This window comes from Phalaenopsis equestris, unplaced genomic scaffold (genome assembly GCF_001263595.1).
Source record: "Phalaenopsis equestris unplaced genomic scaffold, ASM126359v1 Scaffold000506, whole genome shotgun sequence".
NCBI lineage: Eukaryota > Viridiplantae > Streptophyta > Magnoliopsida > Asparagales > Orchidaceae > Phalaenopsis > Phalaenopsis equestris.
Genome location: NW_018164946.1, coordinates 17,376 through 44,966, shown reverse-complemented (window position 1 = coordinate 44,966; position 27,591 = coordinate 17,376). Strand labels below are relative to the sequence as shown.

Genomic DNA, 27,591 nt, shown 5'->3' with positions numbered 1-27,591 from the left:
CAAACCCCACACCAAAAATAGTGCCGACATGGGTCATCAAATATTTTTCAGTAAGCTAAAATAAAGTTTAATGGATGAAATATAAAATCTCACTATTTGTGGTAATCATTATATTATATGATTGTGGCCACTCATCTATTTCATTGTGTAACAAATAAATAATGATGAATTCATTCTTCTGGTGCTTCCTAAGGTTATTAGCGCAGCTGGGAAATTTGAAAACTATTAGAAATTTCTTTCCTTTGAATCTCCTTAAAAGTGGGGGAGGGCTATAATAGATGGGTTTCCTAAGGCTATTGAGAAGTAACCCTTTTAAAATGGTGTAATGAGTCGTTTACATCTTATTGTAATATTGATTATGGAATCCATGCGACAACACATTATAGACTTGATTAAACATAATTTTGTAGGATCCATTTGTATGAAGTTTTATTTCATAATACTATCCAATCTATAGGTTCATTCAAACATATATTACATTCCATGGTTTAAATTCACTCTCTTCCAATGTTGAGTTATTTTACAATTTTTATTTTACTTGTATACATACATATGATATGCAATAGATATTGTATTATAGCTCTTCAATTGTCCTTTGTGTTACACTTATTGAGAATGTTGTACTATATTTACTGTGTTATACCTCTTATAATTTATTTTTTTAGCTATATTTTAAATACATATTGGCATAAATTTGACATGTTTCGAGTATTGTTTAGACGTGGACTAAACACCTCGTCAAGCATTATAGTTTACCATATTATAGCCTAAATTTGAGCTTTATTCAAACCATCTTTATACTACGACCAAAGATTGACTAAACTGTGTTCAAACCAGAAAAAAAAATGTTGTTTGATTCATGTTTGAATTATTTAATTAAAGTTCGACTATTTTGAACATGATTTAAACTTTATTGTTATATCGACGTAAATCATGCATTTATGCGGTTTGAATCTCTTTAAATTATATTTGAACTAATATTGATCAAAATTGATCCCAAAAAAGTACCATCGGGTTCAAAATGTGGAAAACTTTTGATCTCAAGAATATAAAGTTAAATTCACACCCACACACACACATTATTTAAATCAATTCCCTAAACTTAAGATTTACACAAAAATGTTGTAAAGTCATCTAATTATCTATGCTACAATCAAATTCATGGTTTTAGGATCTATTTGAGGCAGCTTGTGCTTTTCAGAAAAATCAGCTTATCCTGAAATGCGTCCCGCGGGTCGACTGTGTGGGTCGACCTGCTACTTGCGTTTAATGTAAAAAACCCAAAAGCGACATGCAGCGTTTTAAAAAACATGCAAACCAAATGATTAGACTGCGTTTTTGAAAAGACCGACGCACTTATAAGCTGCCCCAAACGTGCTCTTAATCTTAAAATAGAAATCTAACCACATCCCATCAAAACTGAAGTTCATTTTGAATCATATATAAATTACATTTCAATTTACTTGAAGTTCATTTTGAATCCCATCAAAACTGTTAGATTTTCGACCCCACAAATTTATTCTAACATTGAATTGAACCATATTTTTCTCATCCATCAAATGCTATAATTAAAAGCTTCTTTAACAGCACAACGTGGTACACGCGACCAAGCTGCGTCCCCTTCAAAATGTCCATTTCCATTCCGACAAATGGTCTAACAAATTACAGACAGGCCTTCCAATTCCTATGCATTTACATCTCTAACACCAATGCTTTACATTTTAAAATTATAATGCCATATCACAATCAAAATATTACTATTTTAACTTCTAAAAGATTGAAATGCACCTTTTTAAAGTATAGATTAAGTGATACATACATACATACATACATATGGGGTTTTTACAAGTGATGGACGGCAGAAGCATCCCTTTGACGTCGAGCTCATCACCGTCCTTCAGAATGATAGCCGAAGCTCAGCCCTGCAACCTCCACTAAAGCCCTTACTAGTTTCAACGCCATGCGAGGAAGACGAGTTTCCTGTTTTGTGTTGGTTCCAATTTAATGGAACGCTAAAGGACAAATCGAAAATAAGATTGGACTTTTGGGAATTCTCTTTTATTATTTTTGAATGAGTGAAAAGATACAAGACTAGGTATTTTACAATGCAACACAACACCCAATTTTATACTAACTAAGACATACCGAAACAAAACAGGAAACGTACATAATAAAGGCAAGAGAATTAAGTGTCATCAATTCGCGCCTATTTGAATTGATTACACATATTTGAATTTGAATTTAAGATTCAAATTCAAAATTAATGATATTGCCATATCTCCTATTTTTAATACAAAATTAATGCTATTATCATATCTTCTATATTTGTTCCACTAATCAACTCATACCTATTATGAAGCCACTAATTATGTAATCAATTCAAATTTCCAATTCAAGATTAGTCTCACAATCTCCCCTGTAAGCTTGATTTGGTTCGAAGTTGTTTACGCCAAGTAGCGCTCGCATTTTCGCAGATTTAACTCTTGCTAGAGCCTTGGTAAGAATATCCGCACGTTGCTCTCCGGTGCTTACGAACTCCACGACGATCTGTTGATTCTCGACACACTCGCGAATAAAGTGGAAGCGAGTGTCGATGTGCTTGCTGCGTCCATGAAACACCGGGTTCTTTATCAGTGCTATTGCAGATTTGTTGTCGACGTAGAGAGTTACTGGTTTTGGCTCGGACCTCGCTCAACAACCTTCTCAGCCACAATGCTTGGCATGACGCCGCAGTGGATGCCATGAACTCTGCCTCACAGGATGATAGAGCAACGGTTCGCTGCTTCTGAGATTGCCAAGTGATTAGATTCTCGTTGAGATAAAATATCATCCCTCCAGTGCTTTTCCTGTCGTCTATATCACCGGCTAGACCACTGTCAGTAAAACCGATGAGTTCTTCAGCTCCTTGTCCTCTTTTGTACATAATCCCATAGCTCATTGTTCCCTTTATGTAACGAAGAATATGCTTCACCGTCTGCTGGTGTAAAGTGGTAGGCTGCTCCATGTAACGACTCACCATGCCAACTGCGTATGAGATATCGGGTCGAGTATAGGTCAGGTACCTGAGACACCCGATGACACGCCTATACTTGGTGGGATTCACAACGATTCCTTCCGCATCCTTTCCAAGTTGCAACTTTGCTTCCATTGGATACTTGCTCGGGTTGCAATCTACCATTTCGAACTGCTCCAACACCTTCTTTGCGTAAGCCGATTGCTTCACTGTGATGTGGTCTTTCTTTTGGTCTACCTCGATACCGAGGTAGTATGAGAGCAGCCCAAGATCACTCATCTCGAACTCCTTCATCATTTGCTTCTTGAATATCTCAACACCATCAATGCTGGATCCCGTTACAATCAAATCGTCAACGTACACACCGACGATGAGTACTTCTGTTCCGTGATTCCTCGTGTACATAGCCTGCTCTTGAGGACACTTCACGAAGCCTAGACTCATCATTCTCTTGTTAAGACAAGTGTTCCACGCCCTTGGTGCTTGGCGTAGTCCGTAGAGAGCTTTGGACAACTTGTACACCTTGTGCTCTTCATTCTTGACAATGAATCCTTCAGGTTGGGTGACGTAGACTTCTTCTTCAATATCACCATTGAGAAACGCCGACTTGACGTCCAAGTGGTGGATCTCCCACCCACGATGAGCTGCAAGGGCAAGAATTAACCTGACGGTATCGAGTCTCGCCACCGGTGCAAAGGATTCCTCGAAGTCAACTCCTTGCTTCTGCACGTAACCTTCCGCCACCAATCTTGCTTTGTGCTTAAGGATATTGCCATCACTGTCTCTTTTCAACTTAAACACCCATTTTAAGCCGATGAGCTTGTGAGCGGGTGGCAAGTCGGTGAGCTCCCATGCCTTGTTCTTTTCGATGGACCCGAGCTCTTTTTGCATGGCCTTATTCCACACCTCCTCGGTTGCTGCCTCATGATATGTTGTTGGCTCATCGGTAGTGAGCAACAACAATTCATCAAGGTCCATCTCTACTAGTGGTGCTTCCAAATTTTTTTGGGAGCATCTTTCGTTGTGGGTCTTTCTGAGTTCTCTTGCTGTCGTTGAGAGTTCGGCGTGACCATTGGTGTTATTGGCGAGGTTGAGTCCGCTACTTCTCCGTCATCTTGTAAAATTCCGAACTCCATAGAATTTTGTATAAGCTCGTCATCATCGTTGCACCATTCTCTCTTCTTCTCCTCTTCAAACACTGCGTCCTGCAACCTTCACATGTGCGGTACATCCAAACACTCTCAATTGTTTCAAATGAGGTCGCTTGCCGAACCATGCTTGGTAAGGGGTACAATCTCGTAGCACCTTTGTTGTCAAGCGGTTCAAGAGATATACTACATGTCGTACCGCCTCTCCCCAAAGGTTTGCCGGGACTTGCATGCTTTTAAGCAAGCTTCTCGCGGTGCCCATCACGGTGCGATTTCTCCTCTCCACCACACCATTTTGTTGAGGTGTGTACGATGCCGTGAGATGACGCTCGACTCCCTCTTCTTTGCAGAACACCGTGAATTTCTGGGAAGTGAACTCGCCACCTCGATCAGTTCGTAAAGTTTTCAACTTGTACTCCGACGTGTTCTCCACGAGCTTCTTGAACTTCTTGAATGTTTCAAGAACTCCTTTTTCTTTGAGCATGTACACCCACATCCAACGACTATAATCATCAACAAGTAAAAAGAAATACTTGTTACCGGCGAGTGATGTTGGGGTGATCGGACCACACAGATCTGCGTGCACAAGTTGTAGAGGATGCTCGGCTCGGAAGTTGGCTTGGGCAAGAAACGACAGTCTTGCTTGCTTTGAAATCATGCAACTCTCACACACTTGGTTGGGGTGTGTGATCTTAGGCAGCCCTATGGCCATCTCCTTCTCCCCCATCATTTTGAGCGCATAAAAGTTTACATGCCCAAGTCTCGCATGCCATAACCAAGCCGGATCTGCTAGTGATGCTCGACTATAATCATCAACAAGTAAAAAGAAATACTTGTTACCGGCGAGTGATGTCGGGGTGATCGGACCACACAAATCCACGTGCACAAGTTGTAGAGGGTGCTCGGCTCGGAAGTTGGCTTGGGCAGGAAACGACAGTTTTGTTTGCTTTGAAATCATGCAACTCTTACACACTTGGTTGGGGAGTGTGATCTTCGGCAGCCCTATGACCATCTCCTTCTCCCCCAACTTTTTGAGCGCATAAAAGTTTACATACCCAAGTCTCGCATGCCATAACCAAGCCAGATCTGCTAGTGATGCTAATAGAGAAACAGGTTGGCTTGTCTCAAGGGAAACCTTGTACAACCGATTTGGCGATTTTTCCACCTTCATCAACAGGGCGTCATTTCGGTCGAACATCTTCAAGAATGAGCCGACTAAGGTGATCGTGTTGCCTTCTTCTATCATCTGACCGAGACTTATGATATTACTTTTTAATTTCAGAATGTAATATACCTCGGTCATTAGACGTTGATCTCCGTTTTTGCACACAAACAGGATGGTTCCTCGGCCCTTGATCTCAATGAGTGAGCCGTCTCCGAACTTCACATTTCTGGTGATCTTCTCGTCGAGCTCATTGAACTTCTCTCGATGGCCTGTCATATTATTGCTTGCTCCATTATCAAGATACCATACGTCGGTGTGATTATACTCCTCGCCACTTGCAAGGAGGTTCGCCTTGACGACTTTTTCTTCATTGAGCTTTTTCTTCATTGAGTAACACCCCATCTGGTTCCTCCTTGGACGATTCTTGCATGATCTCTTCGAGATTTTTCTCCTTGTCTTCGGGCAAGGGATTCGCCACTCCCTCGGCAAACATCAACGCTGGCTCCTCTTCATGGAGGCTAGTAAGGTTCGCTTCCTCTTCGGGCTTCTAGCTACGAAATTCGGACGTGTAGTGTCCGTACCTTTGACAATTGTAACACTTCACTGTGCTCTTGTCTTTGCGAGGTTTGATATCTTCTTGTTGAGGTGAGCTTTCTCCATCTCGACCCTGCCCTTTGCCACGACCTCGGTTATCTCCACCGTTGCCGCCACTACTCAACGATCCGGAAGAAAAATCGGTTTCTCCGTTTTTCTTCATTCGTGACATCCATTCTGCATGCGTGAGCAAGAGGTGCTTCTCCTCCTCTTGGTCTTCGTAGCCGCGAAGCCTCTCTTCGTGGACTTTGAGACGACCGACGACCTCCTCGACGGTCATGTTTTTGAGGTCACCGAATTGCTCGATCGCGGTGACGATCTGCATGTATTTTTGTGGTACGGCTCGAAGGAACTTTTTGACGACGGAGACTGTCACAATGGACGTCAATTTCATGGCGAAATCGTCCACCGTCTCTCCGTCCTTCATGCGGATTGCCTCGAAGTGAGTCCTCAAGGTCTGCACTTTCGCCTCCTTGACTCGCTCCACGCCGACGTGCATCGTCTTCAGTGTCTCCCATGCTTGCTTGGCGGAATCCTTTTCTGCCACCATTAGAAGAACGTCCTCCGGTAGAGCTTGATAGATGGCGACGAGAGCCATTCTATCCTTACGCTCTTCGACCTCGTCTTGCTCCACGACTTCCCACACTCCTTGAGCTTGTAGGTTCACACGCATCTTCAACGCCCACACCGAGTAGTTACTCTTTGTGAGTAATGGATAAGAAAGCGTTACGTTCCCTTCTTTTCCGATCTTCGTTACTGCCATATCTCCTATGATAGCTCTGCTCGGTGACGACATGTCCTTCGGTTGTTGGTTCCATTTTAATGGATCGCTAAAGGACAAATCGAAAATAAGATTGGAATTTTGGGAATTCTCTTTTATTATTTTTTAATGAGTGAAAAGATACAAGACTAGGTATTTTACAATGCAACACAACACCCAATTTTATACTAACTAAGACATACCGAAACAAAACAGGAAACGTACATAATAAAGGCAAGAGAATTAAGTGTCATCAATTCGCGCCTATTTGAATTGATTACACATATTTGAATTTGAATTTAAGATTCAAATTCAAAATTAATGATATTGTCATATCTCCTATATTTAATTCAAAATTAATGCTATTATCATATCTTTTATATTTGTTCCACTAATCAACTCATACCTATTATGAAGCCACTAATTATGTAATCTATTCAAACTTCCAATTCAAGATTAGTCTCACATTTTGATCTCCCTCCATTGATTCATTCTCTATAATTCCTTCTATTCTCAGCGGCTCCTTCCACACATCTCCTCTCATGGCTTTATTGTGGTCGCCCCTCAGGTTTTTGTTACTCATCCCTTACAAAGTGAGACTTTTACAGTCTGCTCCTTCAATCTCGCAGGTGCACCTTTTCCTTGTATAACAAATTATTCTAATGACTGGAGTTTCACTGTCAGCCTACAGATTTGCAGCGACCACCGTCAAACGAAAAAGGCAAAACGGTCGTTCAGGTGATTGCAATGCTGAGTAGGAGAGAGAAGAAGGCTAATTAGAAGGGTATCAGCCAAATTGAGAACCTCAGATGAGAGAGCCTCTGATTTTGTTCGTTGTTGGAAAAGGGGTGTTGGCGTTGCGTAGGATGGCAGAGGCAGAGGGAGTAGGATGGCTGGATTGTACAGAGTCCTAACGGAAACCTTTATCCTTAAATTTACTTTTTGGAAGGTAAATATTATTATTTAAGAGCCTCGATATTGTTGAATTCAAATTTGTCAGGGAGACACCTAAGGAATAGAGCATAAAAGTGAGAAAAAGAGCAGAGATAACACAGTAATAAACAATAAAATCATGTTACATTTATTCATGAATTGAGCTCTTATTTATAAGGATGAAGGTTGTAAGATTACATTATGTACTCCTAGTAAAGTAGTTACAATTGTGGGTATTTTAATCAATACATATTAGATGGTCGAGAGCCTGAAATAACTTTTGGCGGGCTCTCGATCTTGGCACTGAGAGAATGACCAGTTGGGTCATGACCCCTGCGACTATGGCTGAGTGTTGACAGGGAGGTTCAGACTGATTGTCTGAGATCCAAGCCGCTCTTATCATCCGCTTGGCCTAGTTGGGGAACCTTGGAGGATTCGTTAGGGTTAGTTGATTAGGGAGCAGCTCGTAATCCTTCTCTGGTTGATTCTCTTAAAACTGTTGCCCCTCCTCTGCCGACGGAATATAAAATCGGAGACAAAGCTTGCTCCCTTGCTACCTCTCTGTATAGGATGGTGGACCCTTCATCTAGTGAGGGGACTAACACCTCGCCTCTTGTTGAGCATGGCGCTGCTGGGGCTATTGTGGGGTTGGGATCCGTTGAGAGTTCTAGGCATTCAAGAGGACCTTCTGAGGTCATGTGACTTGTCTAGCAGGTGACCACGCTAAAGCAACCGATATGTCGAGGTTGTGCAACTTTGCTGGGGTGGGCTTCTACTTTGTGCAGTAGAAGCTCCATTAATCCATGAGGCTAATTGCCCTAATCCTCAAGACTCACAACTATAAATAATGGAGGAAGAATTGACGACTATGCGAGCTCGAGAGTCTGTCCTTCAGGGGAAGTTGCGGCGCTTCGGGCCGAAGTTCTTGCTATCTGAGAGGAAGTTTCAATCTCCCGTATTAAAAAATAAATAGACAGGGCAGCCAGATTTAGGTTAGGAGTTGGTGTATAGGTGGCTGTTTCAGGTAGGTTATGTCCCGCCTGAGGCTGCGTCTGATGGTTTTATTAAATATTTTCTCTTCAGCTGTTAGGCTGTAACTAGGTTGATTTAAATGTATAAATATTTTGCTTGAATGAAATTTTTATTTTCTTATAATGTGTGTCTGATTTGACTTTATTTCTGCAGTTCTATGTGACTCTTATGCCCTTTCATCGTTTTAACTTTCGCAACGTACTATAAGTAGGGACGGTGGGCTTGGAAGAACCCTTCTTTGTTGTTTTTTTTCGCTACATGTTCATTTTCTCTCCTAAGTGTTCTAACCTTCCTTATTCCTTTCACTTGTTGGTTGTGATGCCCAAATATTCCTCTAAGCTCTTTGGTGTGAACCCCTCCAGCATGGCGTCTATGGTAATTGCAAATCAATTAGAAGTTATTTAAAAAAAATTTGTCTTCGAGGACTGGGTAGTTCTTCGACCGACCGAAAAGAACGAGAGAACAACGAGTAGATTAGGGAGAACCAAGTTGTATACGTGGACCAGTTCAAATTTGGACTGAGGCTGCCGTTCTTCCATGAGCTCCAGTCTATTTTAAACCACTACAATGTCATGCCGGCTCAGGTGACACCAAACTTCATCGCCATCACCATGACATTTGTTATCTTCCTTCGGTGGCTAGACATCCCCCGATCCATCAAGCTCTTTTCGTTATTCTTTGGTTTCAAGGTGGATATGGATGAGCATGTTGTTTTCTCGTCTGACCCTAAGCTCCGGGGGATTAGGGTGAGAGCATGGGAAAGGGCAGGTATGGAAGTTTGTGATTGCCTAGAATAGGAGAGGATGGATTATCTCCATCCGACCCATCTCACGGGACATATCAAAACTGAAGGCCCTACCCGAGTTCGTAAGGGCTTACTTTGAAATGATCGAGGGCCAGAAGCTGTTGGTGTTCCAATTTCTTGAAGCGTCGGTAATCAACAAGATCTTGTGGTCGGTGACTTTTGGTGATATGATTAAATAGTTGTGGGAGAAGTCGGATGCCATGTAGAGAGGCAGAGGAAAAAGGCCATAGCAGCAAGGGCCTTCTAGAAGAAGCCGAAGGCATGTGACGGGGGATCCATCTTTGTGACTACGGAAGCCGTAGGGCGCTCCTGACACCGATAAAGAGCTTTCCACTTATTCGTTCATATTTTTTTCTCCTCTTGAACTTCCCTTAACTGTTCATTTTCATGAACATGTGTGGGAACCTTTGGGATATGTTAGGAGGATTCGCCTGGATCACCCAGTTCCCAAGATTTGAGCTCCGGAGGAGAAGCACCTCCAACCTACAAGTTCATGGGACGGGAAAAGTAGGGTGTCCGCTTCAATGATCCTCGTGAGATGGTTGCGGCGTGATAATAATCACTAATGGAAGTGGAGTTGGGTTTTGGAGATGAGGGGACTCCAGGCCAGAAAGGCAAAAGACGACTTGTGAGAGTTCTCTGCAACCCCTCCTTTATCACAAGAAGGTGGCTCCCCTCCAAGAAGTGTTTGCCCGATAAGGGTTGAGAAAAACAAGTGGGGGAGTTCAAGTGGACAACCAGATAAACATGTACACCAGCCTGCTCTCAGGGAGACGTCTAGGACTTAGAATAGCCCTGACATCTAGTGGAGGTGGTTCGGTCGAAGTGTTTGGACTTTGTGCTGCAGAGGAAGAAGTACGTAGACCTTAGCAGATTGCCAACTAATTAGTTTGCTCGTGTGCTTGATTGATCATTTCCAGTCGAAGGCCCTTGTCCATGAGGAGTGGAAGAGAAAGGTGGTCGACCAAATGTTGTCTGAATGAGTTGAAGTTAAGCAAAAAATTAAGGTGGAGCTCGCCTGTTTGGAGAAGAAGCTAAAGGAAATAACTCGAGAGTTAGAGTTGAGGGAGAAAGAGCATGAACAAACTATCACAGCCTTGATAAAAGAGAAATAAAGAGATTGATGAGAGAATGATCGGGATGGTCAAACAGAAAGACCATGTTGATGCATTATCCAAGTAGATATAAGTGAAGCTGACTATAACTATAGAGCGCTTTGCAAAGTGAGGGCTGGTGGAGCCTAAATGGACGAATATGGACCAAATCGCCACCATCTTCAAAGATTCAAATGAGGAAGGTGGGTAGATAGATCATTCGGTAGAAGCAGGAGATGGAGGTGATGACGGGTCCACAGCCACCCAAGCTTTTTGTCATTTCTCCTTTTTTGTTCTTGTAAATTATAATTTTTGATAGGAAATATGTTCTACCTGGCCATGGCTGGTCAACAGGTCAACCATTGGTAAGAATCAGATGCTTAGTGAAGAGAATGACTGTATACATCACTTCTATTTTTGGTTTTTTTTAATTACAGAGTCGCCAACATGTCTAATCGTCGTCTTAAGATTTTCTTTTCCAAAGAGCAATCTTACTTGAAATGTCAAGAATGATTTGGAGAATAGGAGGAATCAGAAAAGAGGGAGATAGGATGAAAACTAGGCAAACAAATTAAAAAAAAAATGTTGAACTAATATAATGTAAATCTTGTGCAATTAGTTAAAAGTGTGTGTCCAAACAAGATTAGATTGAGGCACCTTGAACTAAATATCCATGAAAGAATACCTACATAAACTACCCACGTAACCGGAGAACCGAATTTATGTGTTTATACTGGGGTTAAGAGCACTCTTAAAGGGACATATATCGTTTGGTTAATTAAATCTTGAGGGATGACAAAGACAGCTCTCAATTAAATGAATCCTACTGAAATTCAATTGTTAACCAGTAAAGGGGTGTGTCAAAGGATATTTATATTACAAGAGCATCCCAATGCTTTCAAAGCTTACCTGAGCCATATGAGCATAGAGTGAGTCTCTCACGGTCACATACGAATGACGATCAGCAGTGGAGGCCTATGAAATAACCAGATCACCTAAAAGGGTATGTACCATGCTTTCAAGCCTGATCGAGCCATAAGGTTAGATGGTGAATCATCGTATCCCAAAGCGGTTTGTTGGGAATCGAGGCCTATGATATGACATCAACAAAACATCGAAGGAGTGACATGGCTCAAAGTGGGTGAGCAAGGAAAGGTAGAGGAATCCTAATCAAGTAGAGATAGTCGGGTCAGGATACCATATATCCATCATCCCAAGCAATTATAACCCCAAGTATACCTGGTCGTGAAGGTAGTCAACCTAATCGGATTGGAGAACCCCTTGTCAGCAATCCATAAATTACATTGTCCAAGGTAACCTAGGTAGTTGTAAGGTTCAAAGAAGGAAACTCTAAATCCTATAACGCTCCGTAGGCAGAACGAGTAGAGGTGGGATTTATACCTGCAAAAGTGGCGAGAAGGCCACTAGAATAGAAAGAAAAGAGAGGTACAAATATAAAGCTGAGACACTCTTACGAAGATCCACCTCAATGCTAACAACCTTGGGGTGTTAAAGAACATACAACACTTAAATGTGTTTGAGAATTTTGGTAGGGATGTTGTGGAATCAAACGAGAAGATGTAGTTGTTGAGATTCAATCGACCCTGATACACTTCCAATGCAGGGAGCTTAAACTTCTCCGGTTCTCAACCCCTAATACATGGGGTGAGAAGTGTTTCTCTGGCTGAAGTGACATCTCAGTGTGTTTGTATCGCTGTTTACAAATCCAGCTTTGTCTTGGTACTAGGAATCTTTGGCTCTTTTTGGACTGTTGTTCAACCTTCTACTATAGTGCACCAACACCGTCTCCTAAGGAGCATTCTATCATCAAGGAGCCCGATCTCCTCTTGTGAAGACGAAGACTCTCAGGACTTCTATGATCTGGCCCGACACATGATTTATTATTTGGTTTCTTAACTCTTACATTTCTTGTTGCACGATTTCCTCCATTCCTTCTCAATCATGCTTTGTGTTGGCTATGTCTCTTTGATGACTCTCTTCACATTATGACCGTTGTGCCTGCCTGTCTTCTTATTGACTGCATGACCCAATGTCCAACACAACATTTAGGATGTTGAATCTAAATTTGTGTGGGAGACACGGTTAGGAATAAAGTGCGAAAGGAAGGAAAAGACCAAAGAGAGCACATAAATGAGCGGTAAAACTGTGTAAATTTTATTCATGAAATGAGCTCTCATTTATAGGAATAGAGGTTGTAAGATTATATTCTTTACCCCTAGTAAAGTATACAACAGACAGTAATTTAGTTAATATATACTTAGATGGTTGGGAGCCTGAAATAGCATCCGACCTGCTCTCGATCCAGGAGGCTATGTGCCGGGAGTCTAAGGGAATGGCCGATCGGGTCACAGCCTGAGCGGTTATGGCTGAATGTTGACCAGGAGGTTTCGGCCGATTGCTTGAGATCGAGTGGCTCTTATCATCCACTCGATCTGGTTGGGGAATCTCGATGAATTCATCCTTGCGATGTTAATGTTAGTGACTTTGAGAAGATAGTTACTGCGGAGTTATTTTCTATCGACCAGCTGGGAACGGGCGGATAAAAGCGGGCACTCGAACTGCCCATGGTGGGTCCGGAATGTCACGTCATCTTCTCTATTGGCTGTCAAATTTTGTTGAGATTATTCTTAGGATAAACTAGCCTCGAGAGCATCAAAATTCAATAATTATTTTTATTTTCAGAAAAATAAAATTTAGGCTCAAATTTGAGCATAAATTTGACAACAATAGTTTAAATGAAGCTATAAATTGATTACAAAATTATTATTAAATAGAATATAATCTCTTAAGAAACTATCGGAAAGTACCATTTTTTATATTAAATATTTAGCTTATATATTCTTTAACTTAATGATTATTCGCAGAAATGATGCATATTCCAAACAAAAAACACAATTTCAGTTATTATCTGAGTGAATAAATGCCCTTACAAAAATAATATTTGGAAATTTTATGTGCATACCACTCAATTCCTATGTTTTTACATATCCAACACCTAAACATTAATTTTTTCATACATACCACCTTCCATATGCATGGAAAGTAGTATGTCACATTTAAAAGTAAAAATGGTGGTATTTTTTTATCTGATATGAAAGACTTCGGTGGTATAAATGTAAAAAAAAACAAAGTTTAGTTGTTAGATTTGTAAATACATAGAAAGTGGGTGGCATGCATGTAAATGCCCCCATTTATTATCTTAATTTCTAAAATGAGCAATAAGGGCCACTAAATCAACATTGATGATGTGGAGATCAACTTCAAAACATTTATGTTAATAAAAGGATAGTTTTATCATCTTAACATCATACAATAACTTTGTAATATATAGATAATACAAGTAGAGCAACTCATTGCAGGCACATTTTATATTTATGTGAAACATATGGAAGAGAAAGAAGTATGGGGATGACTTAGTAAAAATGATTCAAGTAATGTTAGTCATACATTACTGATGATCCACTTCTCCGAATTCAAGTATGAAAATTATAAAATGTAGACATATGCCCAATGAAATATGACTTTCATGGTAGATGTAGGAGACTCAAGGTTTGATGATGTCATTAAATATGTATTTGTGGCAAACTTGGTCAATTTTCTTATAGGAGGGGAGGTTGATGACCAAGAGGCCAGGCATCGAACCTAATACAAATGCTAATTTGAGATGACGAGTGTCACAATAAGCATCAACATTAATGTCAATGATAAACATAATATTGTGTTGATACCGTGCATTTGACGCATTGGTAATGATGAAAGTTAAACTTAGCATTGATGGTATACATCAATAACAATTGTTTGACTTATTGGCGGTTTTGGGCATAGAACTTATTGGCAATGATGAATGTTGACATTAGAGTTGACCTTATTGGGGATTGTTGACATCAATAATGAAGATAATGATGTAGGTTGGCCAAGTTGCTATGGTGAGCATCAGTGTTGTTGTTGACGACTTGCATCAATCTTTGCGGTGAAGACAAGCATTGGGTTTTGGTACGCAAACACTAATGTGGTTTCTCTTATATGCTATCAGTCTTGTGGCCTTATCACCATCTCTTCAATTATGGAGGAATGTAGTCTATTTATAAATGTGCTATTTATTTTGATAAAAAATCCAAACACTCGATTATTCATATTAATTCCTTTGATCAATATTATTGTTATAATTTTTATTACTTTGATTATACAAAAATTATGACCATAGATGCTATCTAAAAATTTAAAGTACAATAAAATTTGGAATCAAAAGTTATCAAACATTTCGAACATTACGAATTCGAACGATTCGAACGATTCGAACGATTCGAATGTTTTCTCAACTATTATTACAAGCACTCATCATTTATATTTGTTGTATTTACAACCTATATCAAATGATGATTTATAGTTAACTTTTTTTTATGTTCTTCATTTATTACTGACTTATATAAATAGAATTGATAAAATTTATATGAAACTAGTAAATATGAATTCTATAGCATTCACTATTTCATATATTACTAAATAATGCCTGAATCCATGTATTAAATTAAGTTAGCAACATTGAACCAATACAAAGAACTTGTATTTAAGTATTTAACAAAGAAATTAAAGAGGATTTCACATTTAGATTAATTCAAATCTAAGTTTGAGTACATGAAAGTCAAGTAATTTTTAATAGTTATTAAACTTGCTAATGCTATAAGAATAGCCATATAAAAATTAACAACTAACTAAAATTTAGTATCTTGTATTTCAATATAATGTGCTAATGAAAAATAATCTTATCTTTAATACTAATTTTATGAGAAATCATTAAAATAAGATACTAAGAGTTCTTTCACACATACAAAAGTTAATTTAATCAAAACAAACTCCAATCATGATTAATCATAACTATGATGTTATTAATCATTCATAGTAACTACTAAAATTCCTCTTCCCAATCAGCTATTATTTAACCAAGTTATCACTTGATCATAAAGATATAACATGAAAATTATTGGCAATGAACATCATATGCATAGATAGGCTTGCCAAAAAAAGGTCGTTGTTTGTTAACAACTCATGTTCAACTTGCTAAATAGCTCATGTTCGATTCGTTCGTTAAACAAGTGAGCTGAGCACAAATAATTTTTTTGAACTCGATTTATAAATAAACATAACACGAACAAATATTTGTTCATCATATTCAACTCAATTTAACTTTAACTAATTAAATAACAAATAAATATTATTACTAAATGTTGATATATTAAATATTATATTGTATTTAAAAATACTAAATTTTATTAGATTTTAAATAATTTTAGTTAGGATTATAACTAAAAATAATATTTTTTTTTTATATTGGATATGTAAATTCATAATAAATGGTTGATATGTATGTAAATGCCATAAGAAAATAAAGGTATTATTTTTAACTCTAAGGTCCAACTTTTATGTTGCAAAAAAAATTATAAAATCTGCATCACCATTAGAATTTATCCCACATCGTGAATATTGAAATAAAACAAAGAGCTACTTTCTTTGAAAATAAGAAGGAAACACATGCATTCTCAAAACCAATCTGTTGCTAATCACACAATACGCGACCGTGCAAATTTCCTTTAAGTTTATATTATTTTAAGAGAGCTTTAAAACTTTAAAAAAGAATTTAATCATATTACATGATTTATTATATTTTAATAAATTATTATTTTGAGCCAAGCATGGATTTAATAGGAACAAATAAGTTTGCACAGAGATTTTATAACTAAATATCTAAATTTTAGGTGTCAAACAGTAAATCACGAAAAGTTTGGGGTCTCTATGTAAATTTCCCAGGGTAAGTAGATGGACCAACCCCTGAAGTCAACAAAAAAATATTTTTGTCCTAACGCTCAATTTCAAAAAGCTTTATTTGTGGTTACAGATCTCAAATGGCGTCGACACCAACGGAACAGGAGCTTTGACTAATTCAATTCCACACCAAAACCTAGTCCCATCGCAAAATTCCAAAACGCTGGAAAAAGAACACATCTTGGGAGTTAAAAATCCGAATAACTTCCAAATTCCGATATCTCCACACTCCCACTTCTCCCGTTTCTCAATTTGTCAACTGCAAGCGGTTCCGCGCAATCCCATCCCTTTCATCCACTTTGAATCTTCGATTTCTAACCTTCTCTGGCATCTCAATCCGCCCCCGCCCCTGCCCCTCAATCAATCAAGAACCGCCGGGATTCTCGATGGCCGGACCACCGCCGGACGTCTTCTTTGACACTGATGGCGGCAATTCCTCGGCCACTGCTGAGGAAGAAGAAGAGGTACTGTAACAGTGTAACCCCCTCCTTCGCTGATCTCGAACTGTAGTCCGTATTCTAGGGTTTCGCATCTCGATCCTCATACAGCAATTGCAGGACGGAAGAGGAGCCGTGGGGTGCGGTTCCTCTCAGCCGCCGGAGGAGCCGGCGAGGCAGTGGAGGGATCTGTTCTGGCTCTTCGTCTTTGTGGTCCATCTCCTCGCCTTCGGCTCCCTACTGTTCCTGCTCGGCATGAATCGATTCGGGAAGGTGGATCGGTTCAAAATTAACCGATTCACTAACATTACCGCCCCCGCACCTTCCGCCGGCGGTGGGGACCCATCTTCGCCGGAGCTGACGGAGAAGTTCTGGCCGCTGTACGGGGCGGCTGGAGCGGTGGGGACGGTGCTGGCGTGGGCTTGGTTGGCGTTGGGATCGAGGACTGGTCTGATGATGAAGGTTTCGGTGCATATACTCACCACCTACCTGGCCGTGATCAGCGTGCTTTGTTTCTGGGGGGAACATTTCTTCTGGGGCGTCGCTTTCGCTGTTGGGGCTGCGCTTCAGTTTCTGTATGTGATGTCGGTTTTAGATAGGTATTTACCCTCCCTTTCCCTTTCCCTTTCCCTTTCCCTTCCATTATCACTGTTATTATTTTTTGATTTCTTGTTCTTGAAGATTAAGAATCTCTTATTCCTTGAAAGGATATGTTTTTGCACCAGTTTTGAAATGATATGTTTTTTTATGTTAATTATTTGCATTTTGGCCTTTTCTCGGTGCATTGAGTGTGGTTGCTGCAGAGATTTTAGGTATGGGGTTTTACAGTTGTTTCACATTTTTACCAGTTTTTGAATAAAAAAAGTTGGGGCATTTACATACATGCCACCCAATTCCTATGTATTTACATATCTTACACTCAAATTTTGTTTTTTTACAGTTATACCGCTCCAATCATTCATGTCACAGAAAAAAAATTACTATTTTTAGTTTTAAAAGGTGAGATACACTTTTTCATGCATAATTGAGGCGATACATATGTAAAAATTGATTTTTTTTTATGTTAGATATGTAAATACAAAAGAATTTAAAGGTATGAATGTATATCTTCCTTTTTTAGGGGCATTTACATATATACCACAAAATTCATTAATATTTACATATCTAACACTTAATCATTTATATTTACATGCATACCACTCAAATCGTTGATATCACATTAAAATTAACACAATCATTATCTTTTTAAAAGTAAAATACTCCTTTTCATGCATAGTTTTATGACCTCAAGATGTTACAAGTGTAAATATCAAATTTTGGGTGTTTAGATATGTAAATACACAAGAATTGTGTGGTATGTAAGTAAATTTCTCTCTCTCTCTCTCTTTCTTTTTTCTTACATACTTTGTTTTAGATAGGTACTTCTCCCATTCTATGTTATTTTATTTTGATTTCATGTTTTTGGAAATGGTGTTGTTACCATTGAAAAAGTTCTTTACCTTCATGCTCTAATTATAAGAGAATATTTAGTTATGAAGGTTTTGAAATGAGATGTTTTTATAGTAATCTTAGTTTGGTTATGTTGTAGGCATGATGACTTTCTGCAATGATTCTTCAAGCTTTTCTGTTTTGTTTTCATTGCTTTGAGTGAAACTAAAGTAGAATTTTCATCATGTTCTGTCATGATTGATTCACATTTGGTATCAATTTAGACAGTAGAGTGTAATATATAAATTTTGTGATCCGTTTTTACCGGATAAATTGCATGTATACCAATTTTATCTTTCTTATTTAAATATCCAGCAAATAAGAAAAAAAAAAAAAATAAGAAGAGGTAATGTATTTGTGTGTGCCACACTGAAATCATTTAGAAATTAATGAAAGTGAAGGAATAAGCATTGAAATTTTTTAACGGTTTAAACCTCTATTGTTTTCTAAATGTAGAAAAAGGCCCTACTATTTTCTTTAATTTTTCATGAACGCTCAATTATGCACATCTAATTGTTATAATTTTAACTTTTAGGAAAATAAAAGTTCTAACATAGCAGTAGAAATACCAATTGAAGTTCAAAGCTGAATCACATCTATGGCTGTTTTTGAGATTTGATATTTAGTTGCATCTTTTTGATTAAAGTATTCTAGAAATTTACTTATTGTTTGCCATTATCTAGATTATTTGGCATAACATAGGGTTAAGGGCAAAATACCGGTCTTACTTGTTTTGGAAGATGAAATTTATATTTTAGCTGATCCTGAACTGACATTGATCTAGGGCTCCTAGAAGGTTTTTGGGAAGTGGGTTTGACGGGAGGAGGAAGAGGAATAGTGAGTGAATGAAATTACGGGCGATCGACGATATTTGGAGGAAGATAGACTATGTTTGGCAGCTGTCCCGCCTAAAAACAGCAATGAAAGCAACGAAATGGTGTGACACGGATGTCGAGACGTGTCAGCTGAAATTGCGGCGTGGATAAAGGTGGGATAACGAACTGGAATTGATGAAATAGTTTTCCTTTTGTGAACAGTAGTTGGGTGCGAGTTGGACGACGTAGGAAGGAGAGATCACCACTTTAATCCTATCAGGCTACAAACACACCCCTTGAAAGAAATCCAAAGAAAAACACTCCAATAGGGAAAACTGCGAGAAAACATCTCCAAATAATATAAACCAAATTAAAAGTCCCTCAAATCGGAAAACAACAACATATAAATAGTTCTCTCCCAGAAAAATCTCATTAGAAATAGTGAAATAGGAAATAAATAAAAAAAAAAAAGAAAAAAAAAAAAAAACTGAAATCGAAAATTGGCGCCCACAGTTTCAACCGCGCTCACGGGAGCCTCAGATCGCGAATGGAAATCAAGAAAATCTCACTATCCTAGAGATCCTGCTTCCGCATGTGACCACCCGCAATTCCGCCTTCTACCTCACCTCACACGTTCCCCTTGTGTCCGCCGTCATGAACTTTTAAAAAGTTAGTTGTATCCCCTTTCAACTTTACATTTATATTCTAACTTTGAAATTTAAAACCAAATTTATCCTTCCCATTTTTGTCAATTATACCAAACCAACTATAAAGAGTTCCTATGAAAGGTTTGAAAAACCAAGCAAAGAACTAACAAACTTTTGGTGATTGATTCTTCTCATATTATTAAGCCATTTGGAAAGTGTTTCAGTTTCATCTGGATGCTAATAGTTACCTTTTGTTCAAATGTTCCTTCAATGCTCATCTGAAGTGTTTGATTCCTCGGGCATTTACATAAGTAGCACACAATTCTAATATATTTGCATATCTCGCACCTAAACTTTCCTATTTATACAAATATCACTCAAATCTGTACTATCACATAAAAAATAACATTTTTATTACTATTTAAAAGTGAAATACATATTTTCATGCATAGTCATAAAGCACCAAAGTGCGCTATGTATGTAAACATGAAAGTTTAGGTGTGAGACAGGTAAATACATAAGAATTTTGTGCCACATGTAAATTTCCCTAAATTTCTTTACTATATCGCTCATGATAATGTACTTTCAGTATCAAGTAGTCTGTTTACCATCTTGGTTATTTGATAGGTTCACCTTTTCAATGTTAGTATTGCAAAAGTCTGTAAAAATGGTTCGAGATCTTCCGGAAGTTATGAGAGTAGCCTACGCATTTTTGTTCGTCATGCTTGGTTGGATGACCTTATGGTCATTCGGAGTATCAGGTGTTATTGCGTCAAGCATGAACGATAGCGTAACCTGGTGGCTTCTTGTGGTGAGCTGGCAAGTTTTTTCTCTGTGGTCAAAATTTTAACTTTTATGCTGATTCTTCTTTGTTCTTCTGCAAGTATTTTTCTTTTTTCCTCTGAAATTGCAGATTTTTCTTCTTAAATTGCAGATTTTTTCTGTGAATTTATTCTGGACTGGAGCTGTTCTTTGCAATACAGTTCATGTTATAGTATCTGGGATGGTGTTCCTCGTTCTCATTCATGGCGATCGAAGCTCGGCGTCGATGCCTAAAAAACCGCTGCTCAAATCGCTACGCTTTGCCATGACCACTTCGTTTGGAAGCATTTGCTATGGTTCGCTTTTCACGGCTGCCATTAGGACATTGCGATGGGAGGTATTTCTGTTATTTTCGGTGAAGGGCATCTACATATATACCACCCAATTCTATGTTTTTACATATCTAACACCAAACTTTCATTTTTTACATTTAAACCACATATGTAAAAATTGAAATACATAAGAATTGAGTTGTATGCATGTAAATCTTATTATGTGTTTATATTGCCGATTTTTACTCGTCTCTTTGTTTTTTTGGACGTATGTAGATAAGAGGAATTCGTTCGAAGATCGGAAGCAATGAATGTTTGCTTTGTTGCGTTGACTTCCTATTTCACCTTGTAGAGACATTAGTTCGTTTCTTCAACAAGTATGCATATGTTCAGGTATGACGACTTAAGATTGATTTATGTTGATCATCGTTAATTTATTAATCCCTTAAAACAAGTACTTTGCATATACTTAATCTTTTTTATTCACATGATTACTTTGTGGATTGAAACTAAGTGATAGAATTTTAAGTTGCATTTTACTCCTCTGGCTTCTCAAATATGATCCAGAACAGTTGAAAGTCGCAAATAAAAGAAAATTTCTACAGAAAATAGCTCTGTTGTCATTTTTAAAAAGTGAAATGCACATTTGCATGCATAAATTTAAGGCACCATAGTGATAGGTATGTAAATATGTAGGTTTTAAGTGTGAGATATGTACATACATAAGATTTGTGCACTGTGTATGTAAATTTCGCGATATGTATAATCTTAAAATTTAAATATTGAAATTTCTTAAACTAAAGAGTTTGGAAAGTAGAAAGAGATGAAGTATCAAACTTATTTATCTGTTCATAAAAAAATATAAAAATTCTGAATGGGAATATAAATCTCAAAACTTAGCATCTTTAGCATGAAAATAAGAGGGATGGTGGGTTAAAGCTAGAGAATACATACTCTGGTGATGATATTTAGAGTGTGTGTGATGCTTTTTTATTAGTGGATTATATGGATATAGTTAGACATGCAAGAGGGATTTGGTATAACATTCAATCATCCTTTTTGTGCTCATTTGTTTGATGTGTGTTAGATAGTGATGAAAATTCATGAGATTTTATCCACAAATTATTTTCAATTAGCATATCACAATTAATAGTGGAGGTTGAAGACTGGTGTTAGGCAGTTTATACAAATGTTTAATGTAGAATAGACATTTTCTCTTGGAGAAGATGAGTATATATATATATATATATATATATTCAAACTGGTGGTATTTATTGGAGTGGCATAAATGTAATAAAATATGGTTTATGTAGCGACCTAGTCCGCGAGCTTGGATTACCAAGGTGGGAGCTATTGATTGGACGGAACAAAGCTATCTAATAATTTCATTTCATAATTAATTCAAATCCAAAACACAAAACCACCATTCTATTTCATAAAATTTAAAGTTATGTTAGTTTAGTCATATTTAAGCTTTTATATCTAACAAAAAAATAAATTTGAACTATAATAAGTATTAACTTGTACTCGGTGTACAATACCTACAAACTTTTATATCCAACGGTGAAGAACATATTTTTCTGTTTATTTTTATTTATCTCTATTACACTTTTTGTTATTAGGAGTCATCGTTTAAACATATACTTTAAAATGTACGTTTAATGTTTTGCAAACTCACTATAAAGGTAGACAACCATTTCTATTTTCATTTAATGTGCACAAGTACATTGTATTTTTCTGTAAGTACCATTCAAGAGTAACACTCATATGCATGCATATATCATATTTTACTTCTTTTCTTATATTTAATATTTGAAAGATATCATCTTTTGCATTTTATAAGAAATACTAGAAACAGTAAAAATATGTGAAATTATTTTCAGAAATAAACATTATTATTATAAAATAGAAATAAACATAATTATTGTAAAATAAAAATATGTTTACCCACCTGTACAATACAGTCAAATTATCATTTTTTTTATGTTAATCTAGTCTTTTTGTGAACCTATAATAGTACATTAGGCTTAATTAACTTCTAAAAATAGAACAAATTTAATTAATTCTATCAATTTTTGTCCCATATTTCACAATGTTCTAACCTAACTAGTTAGACATTTTCATTTGCCTTTTTATATAATTTAATCATTATGTATTGTTAATTAATGTAAATGCTTTTCTAATTTATTATTAATCTTAATCTTAATCTATTTCATTAATACACTAACCATTTATAATTCAATTAAATACAATCTAAGAACATTAATAAGGCTTTTAATCTTATTTTATTATTTTATACAAATTAATAAAGAAAATTAAAATTGAATATAGAATTTGGACTTTAAAAATCCTAAAATTTTAAGAACCAATTTTTATGGCTTTTTAAAATTTAAATAAAATTAAATAGAAATCGAAATATTTTTAACATAATGAATTGTGAGTTGAGTTTCATGCCTAAGACAAAAATCCCTATTTTCCTTTCGTTATTTTGCCCTAACCTTGCCCTAACCTTGCCCTAACTTTATCACGCACCAAGCAAATAAAGTTCGGTTGAGCCCTTCATGCCAGCGAGGAATTCTCCTTCGGGCTGCATCTTGCTCCCAAATTCTGTATACGCTCAATCAAACGGAAAATTTTTTTCTGCATGCCGCTGGAGCTCTCTCGATTGTGGAATGGACGACAGGATAGAGAAAACCGTTTAGACTCTCTTCTTCTACCACTCGAATGGTCGAAATTGCATGTGGGCTCGCTGGGGCCGCTTGCCTCCTCCCCTCTTCTCCGTCGTTAAGTTAGGGCACAGAAAATCCCTCTCTTGCTTGTTTCTCTTAGTCGAAAGCGCCGCTCTCTGTTCTGGGGAACTCGGAGCCACTCGGTTAGGGCACAGGAAGACCTGATTGGAGCTCACGACACTCATGGATTTCATTTCTCTCGACGATGGAAGCTCAGAAGCTCATTTTGAGCCTCTCGGGTATGGAATATGTTGCACGAGTCTCGACCTTCCTAGCACAAAGTTTCTGCAACATTTCTCCTCCTCTTCTTCTTCTTCCCTTTTTCTTCTCCCTCTGTTTGTCAATCTCTCTCTTTCTCTTGCTCCCGCTGGCTTCTCTCGTTGGGTTCGAATCAAACAAAGAAGAGGATTTGTGTTTGTGTAGTCAAGGAGAGTAATAATATATTTTTGTGATTTTGTGATGTTCCTCATTCGGGAACAAAAAAAATGGTGCCATTCTGAATTGAAATGCACTTACTCTCACTTCCAAATCAACAATATTTAAGTCCGACCATGTCGATCTAAGTGATGCCATGCGCTGTCAAAACATTTGCAAGTAAGGGGGAAAGCTTAATTATTTTTCTGAATGTATGATATTTCTTCTGTAACATGCCTTTGAATTCATTAGGGAAATTTCAGATACTTAACACACAATTCTTTTGTATTTACACATCTAGCACCTAAAATTTGATATTTACTCTTATAACACGTTGATGTCTTAATCCTGCGCATGAAAATTTGTATTGCACTTTTAAAACGGTTGTGATGGTGGTATTTCTTATGTGATGTTAAAGATTTGAGTGATATGCATGTAAATATGAATGTTCAGGCGTTAGGTATCTAAATACATAAGAATTTTGTGGTATGCAAGTAAAAGCTCCTATTCATTAATCCTGAGCTCTCATTAGTGAAATAATTTTCATATTATAGATTCTATAGCTAAACCTTGATTTTTATTAATTAATTTATTTTTTGTTTAGATTGCAGTTAATGGAAAGGGCTTCAATCACTCAGCTAGAGATGCCTGGGAGTTATTCCAGTCTACCGGGATTGAAGCACTTGTTGCCTATGATTGCTCTGGTGCTGTACTTCTGATGGGCATTATTTTGGGTGGTTTAGTTACTGGAACTTGTTCTGGAGTTTGGACATGGTTTAGAAAGAGTGAGGAGGTGCTGATGGTTGGCTCTACGGCAATCTTGATGGGAATGGTCTTGGTGAGTTCCTTCACTTTATTTTTGTTTGGTTTTCTGAAATTTATGTGATAGCAAAGAATCAAATAGTTGTTGAAGCTAGTTTTCAAAATAGAATGTGCTTTGTGTTCACTTCGACAAATCGGGAAAACCTTAAAGCTCTTTATTTTTGGAATCTTTCTGGCTATAAACATTTATTTGATAATGGACCATAGTTTATTGGAGAATTAGACATCCGGGTCTTTCTTAGAGAACTGGAAAATTAGAGTGAAGAAGAAAAACGTTGAGTAGACTCTCAAAAGCTTTAGAGAGAGAGAGAGAGAGAGTATAGATGATATGATTTAAGTGTTGAAGAAAGTGCCAAGTTAGTCTTCTGACTATTTAGATGGGGTCATTTTAGTCTCAAAGTTTATAAAAGTGTCAAATTAGTTCCTAGACTGTTTTAATGAAATGAGGGATAAAATAGTCCTTATTGGGGACTATTTCGATCCATATTAAAAAAGTTTGGAGATTAAATTGATAATTTTTTAAACTTTTGGTCTAAATTGATCCCTTGCAAAGTGTCAAGGGGCCATGCTGACACATTTTTCTTCAAGTATCGTATATTTTGTTAAGGAGAAAATTTATGTCATCAAGCATCAACATAGGATCATTAAGCTTTTACTTGTCAAGCCAAAGCTAAGCCACCTATGTCAACTCCACACAAATCCTTCTTTAATATTCAGCCAAAAATAACTACTAAGAAGAACGTAAAGTTATGGTTGTTAGTGATTGGGTTCTCTAACTATAAGGGAAGTGAATATACCTCTAATTATTCCATGATTAGACCTAAATGTAGAATAGAGGTTGGATTTGACACCCTTAATAGTGATTTTTCTGACTTATCCTCACTAGATTTGTTTCATGTTATAAAAGTTGTGCTTGAGCTAGTGGAGATTTAAAATGTTATTAACAATGATTTTTTGATGTGATGTCAAGAATTTGAGTGTTATGAATTGTAAATATTAAAGTTTAGGTGTTAGACATGTAAATGAACCCCACCTTTGTTCTTTGATGTGACATTTTATTCCAAATAGTGATGGAAACTCTAAAAGAGTTGAAGATGAGGAATTTTTAATCTTAACTGAAAATTTTGTCCTTATTTAGATTCCTTGTATGTTTTTAATGATTTTGCTTTATTTCTCTTTGCAGCTGAACAAATTTTTTCATTACATGAATTATATTACATGAATTTTATTTTTTTATTGAATTTGTGCATTTGCTATACCATGCTTTTACTTTAGTCAGACATATACATACATATTTTGGATAAAACTTTATAATATAAATGCATAAGGTTAGGGGTGTTATCGATCCAAACTTATTTTGTGGGCTGGCTTGGGCTTGACCTGATTAATAGTTTAATTAGCTGATCTCGTTGAGCTAAACATGTCAAACTTGAGCCAGCCCCAACTCGACTTGTTAGTTGGTTCATTTTTAAAAATAATAATATAAAATGCATTTAAAATATATTAAAATTTAAATAGTCTGAGTATAAATGATTAAAATCTTTTATTGTACTTTTGTATATGATATATTTTCTTATTAATTCTTTTTCAACAATTTATTTTATCCAAGTCATTTTATGGTAACCACTATTTGAATTAAAATCCTTTTCAACTTCATAATGAGCGAATTGACTCATGAACAGAGTTGAACTTGTAGAATTAGGCTTAAGCTAGAGCTCAAATCCGATTAAATTAATCAATCTCAAACTCGAATCTTGGGTGGCGTGAACCCTACTCAACTCACACCCCTAATAAAGATCATATCTCAATATCCATCTTAATGCATCATGAGTAGCTCTGATGCTTTAATTATATACTTTTGGGGACCCTAAACACACGTCTTAATATCACATAAAAAATACCACATTTGCTTACTTTTCTGAAGTGAAATAAATACAAAAAGTTTAGTTGTTAGATATGTAAATACATAAGAGTTGCATGCATGTAAATATTCCTAATTATTTTTAAGTTTTATGTTTCAGGTGGGATTAGCAGTGGTGGTGGTGGAGAGTGCAGTGACATCAATATACATATGCTTTGCAGAAGATCCTTCTCTGATTCAGAGATGGGATGCAGAATTCTTCGATCAGATGTCCGAAGCTCTGCACCAGCGCTTGCAGTATCGCAGCGCCCGCGCGCGCCAGATTCTCATGCGTGACAGATTTGATCAGCGCTCTGATACTCCATCACTCTGATCATCAAACAACCCAAATAAAAAAAAGATAGAAGAAAAATCACTAAGTGTAGTTCATTTATATAGATTTGTATTTTTTTTTTTTTTTTGGTTTTCTATAGTTTCTTTCATCCTGTAATGACTTGCAAGAAAATGTTAATGCAATATCTATAGTTTTCTATTTTGGTGAAACTCAGACGTAGGGTGTAAACGAGCCGAAATTTATTTGAGCTAAAATTCAAATCAATTCTTGAAGGATCAAATGAAAAGTTATGAAAATTACAAATTAGTCCCCAATAATTTATTAAAAAAAAATGCAAGCATCGATTCATTGAATCTTTTTGTAATAATTGGAATAAATATGTGTGTGTGTGTGTTTGCGTTAGCCTGACTCATTGGTTGCGACATTTGGTATAAGTTTATTAGGCTAGGGGTTCAGATCCTGCGTAGAATCGAATTGCACATCTTTCTGGAAGGGGGGGCGCCCCCCTTGGTCAGACTATAGGATTGATCAGTTATCAACCTTTTATATATATATATATATATAT

General features: G+C 37.1%; 2 protein-coding genes across 2 annotated transcripts; one reads left to right on the top strand and one right to left on the bottom strand.

Moving 5' to 3' along the window:
- Positions 1–5,873: 5,873 nt before the first annotated feature.
- Positions 5,874–6,716, bottom strand: LOC110028241. The gene has a single exon (XM_020730004.1). The coding sequence runs from the start codon at positions 6,714–6,716 to the stop codon at positions 5,874–5,876; it is 843 nt and encodes a 280-aa protein (XP_020585663.1).
- A 9,610-nt stretch (positions 6,717–16,326) lies between these two features.
- On the top strand, positions 16,327–27,128 carry LOC110028244 (CTL-like protein DDB_G0274487). The gene is made up of 7 exons (XM_020730007.1): positions 16,327–16,849; positions 16,943–17,421; positions 20,400–20,583; positions 20,707–20,931; positions 21,143–21,259; positions 24,614–24,847; positions 26,853–27,128. The coding sequence occupies exons 1-7, from the start codon at positions 16,772–16,774 to the stop codon at positions 27,063–27,065; spliced, it is 1,530 nt and encodes a 509-aa protein (XP_020585666.1). The 5' UTR covers positions 16,327–16,771; the 3' UTR covers positions 27,066–27,128.
- The last annotated feature ends 463 nt before the right edge of the window (positions 27,129–27,591 follow it).

Bases quoted from the DNA above. Each gene is read 5' to 3' on its own strand.
- LOC110028244 (XM_020730007.1), top strand. From the start codon at position 16,772: ATGGCCGGACCACCGCCGGACGTCTTCTTTGACACTGATGGCGGCAAT. The intron at 20,932-21,142 runs GTATTTCTGTTA...GGACGTATGTAG, and splicing joins TTAGGACATTGCGATGGGAG to ATAAGAGGAATTCGTTCGAA. The intron at 24,848-26,852 runs GTGAGTTCCTTC...TTTATGTTTCAG, and splicing joins TCTTGATGGGAATGGTCTTG to GTGGGATTAGCAGTGGTGGT.
- LOC110028241 (XM_020730004.1), bottom strand. From the start codon at position 6,716: ATGTCGTCACCGAGCAGAGCTATCATAGGAGATATGGCAGTAACGAAG.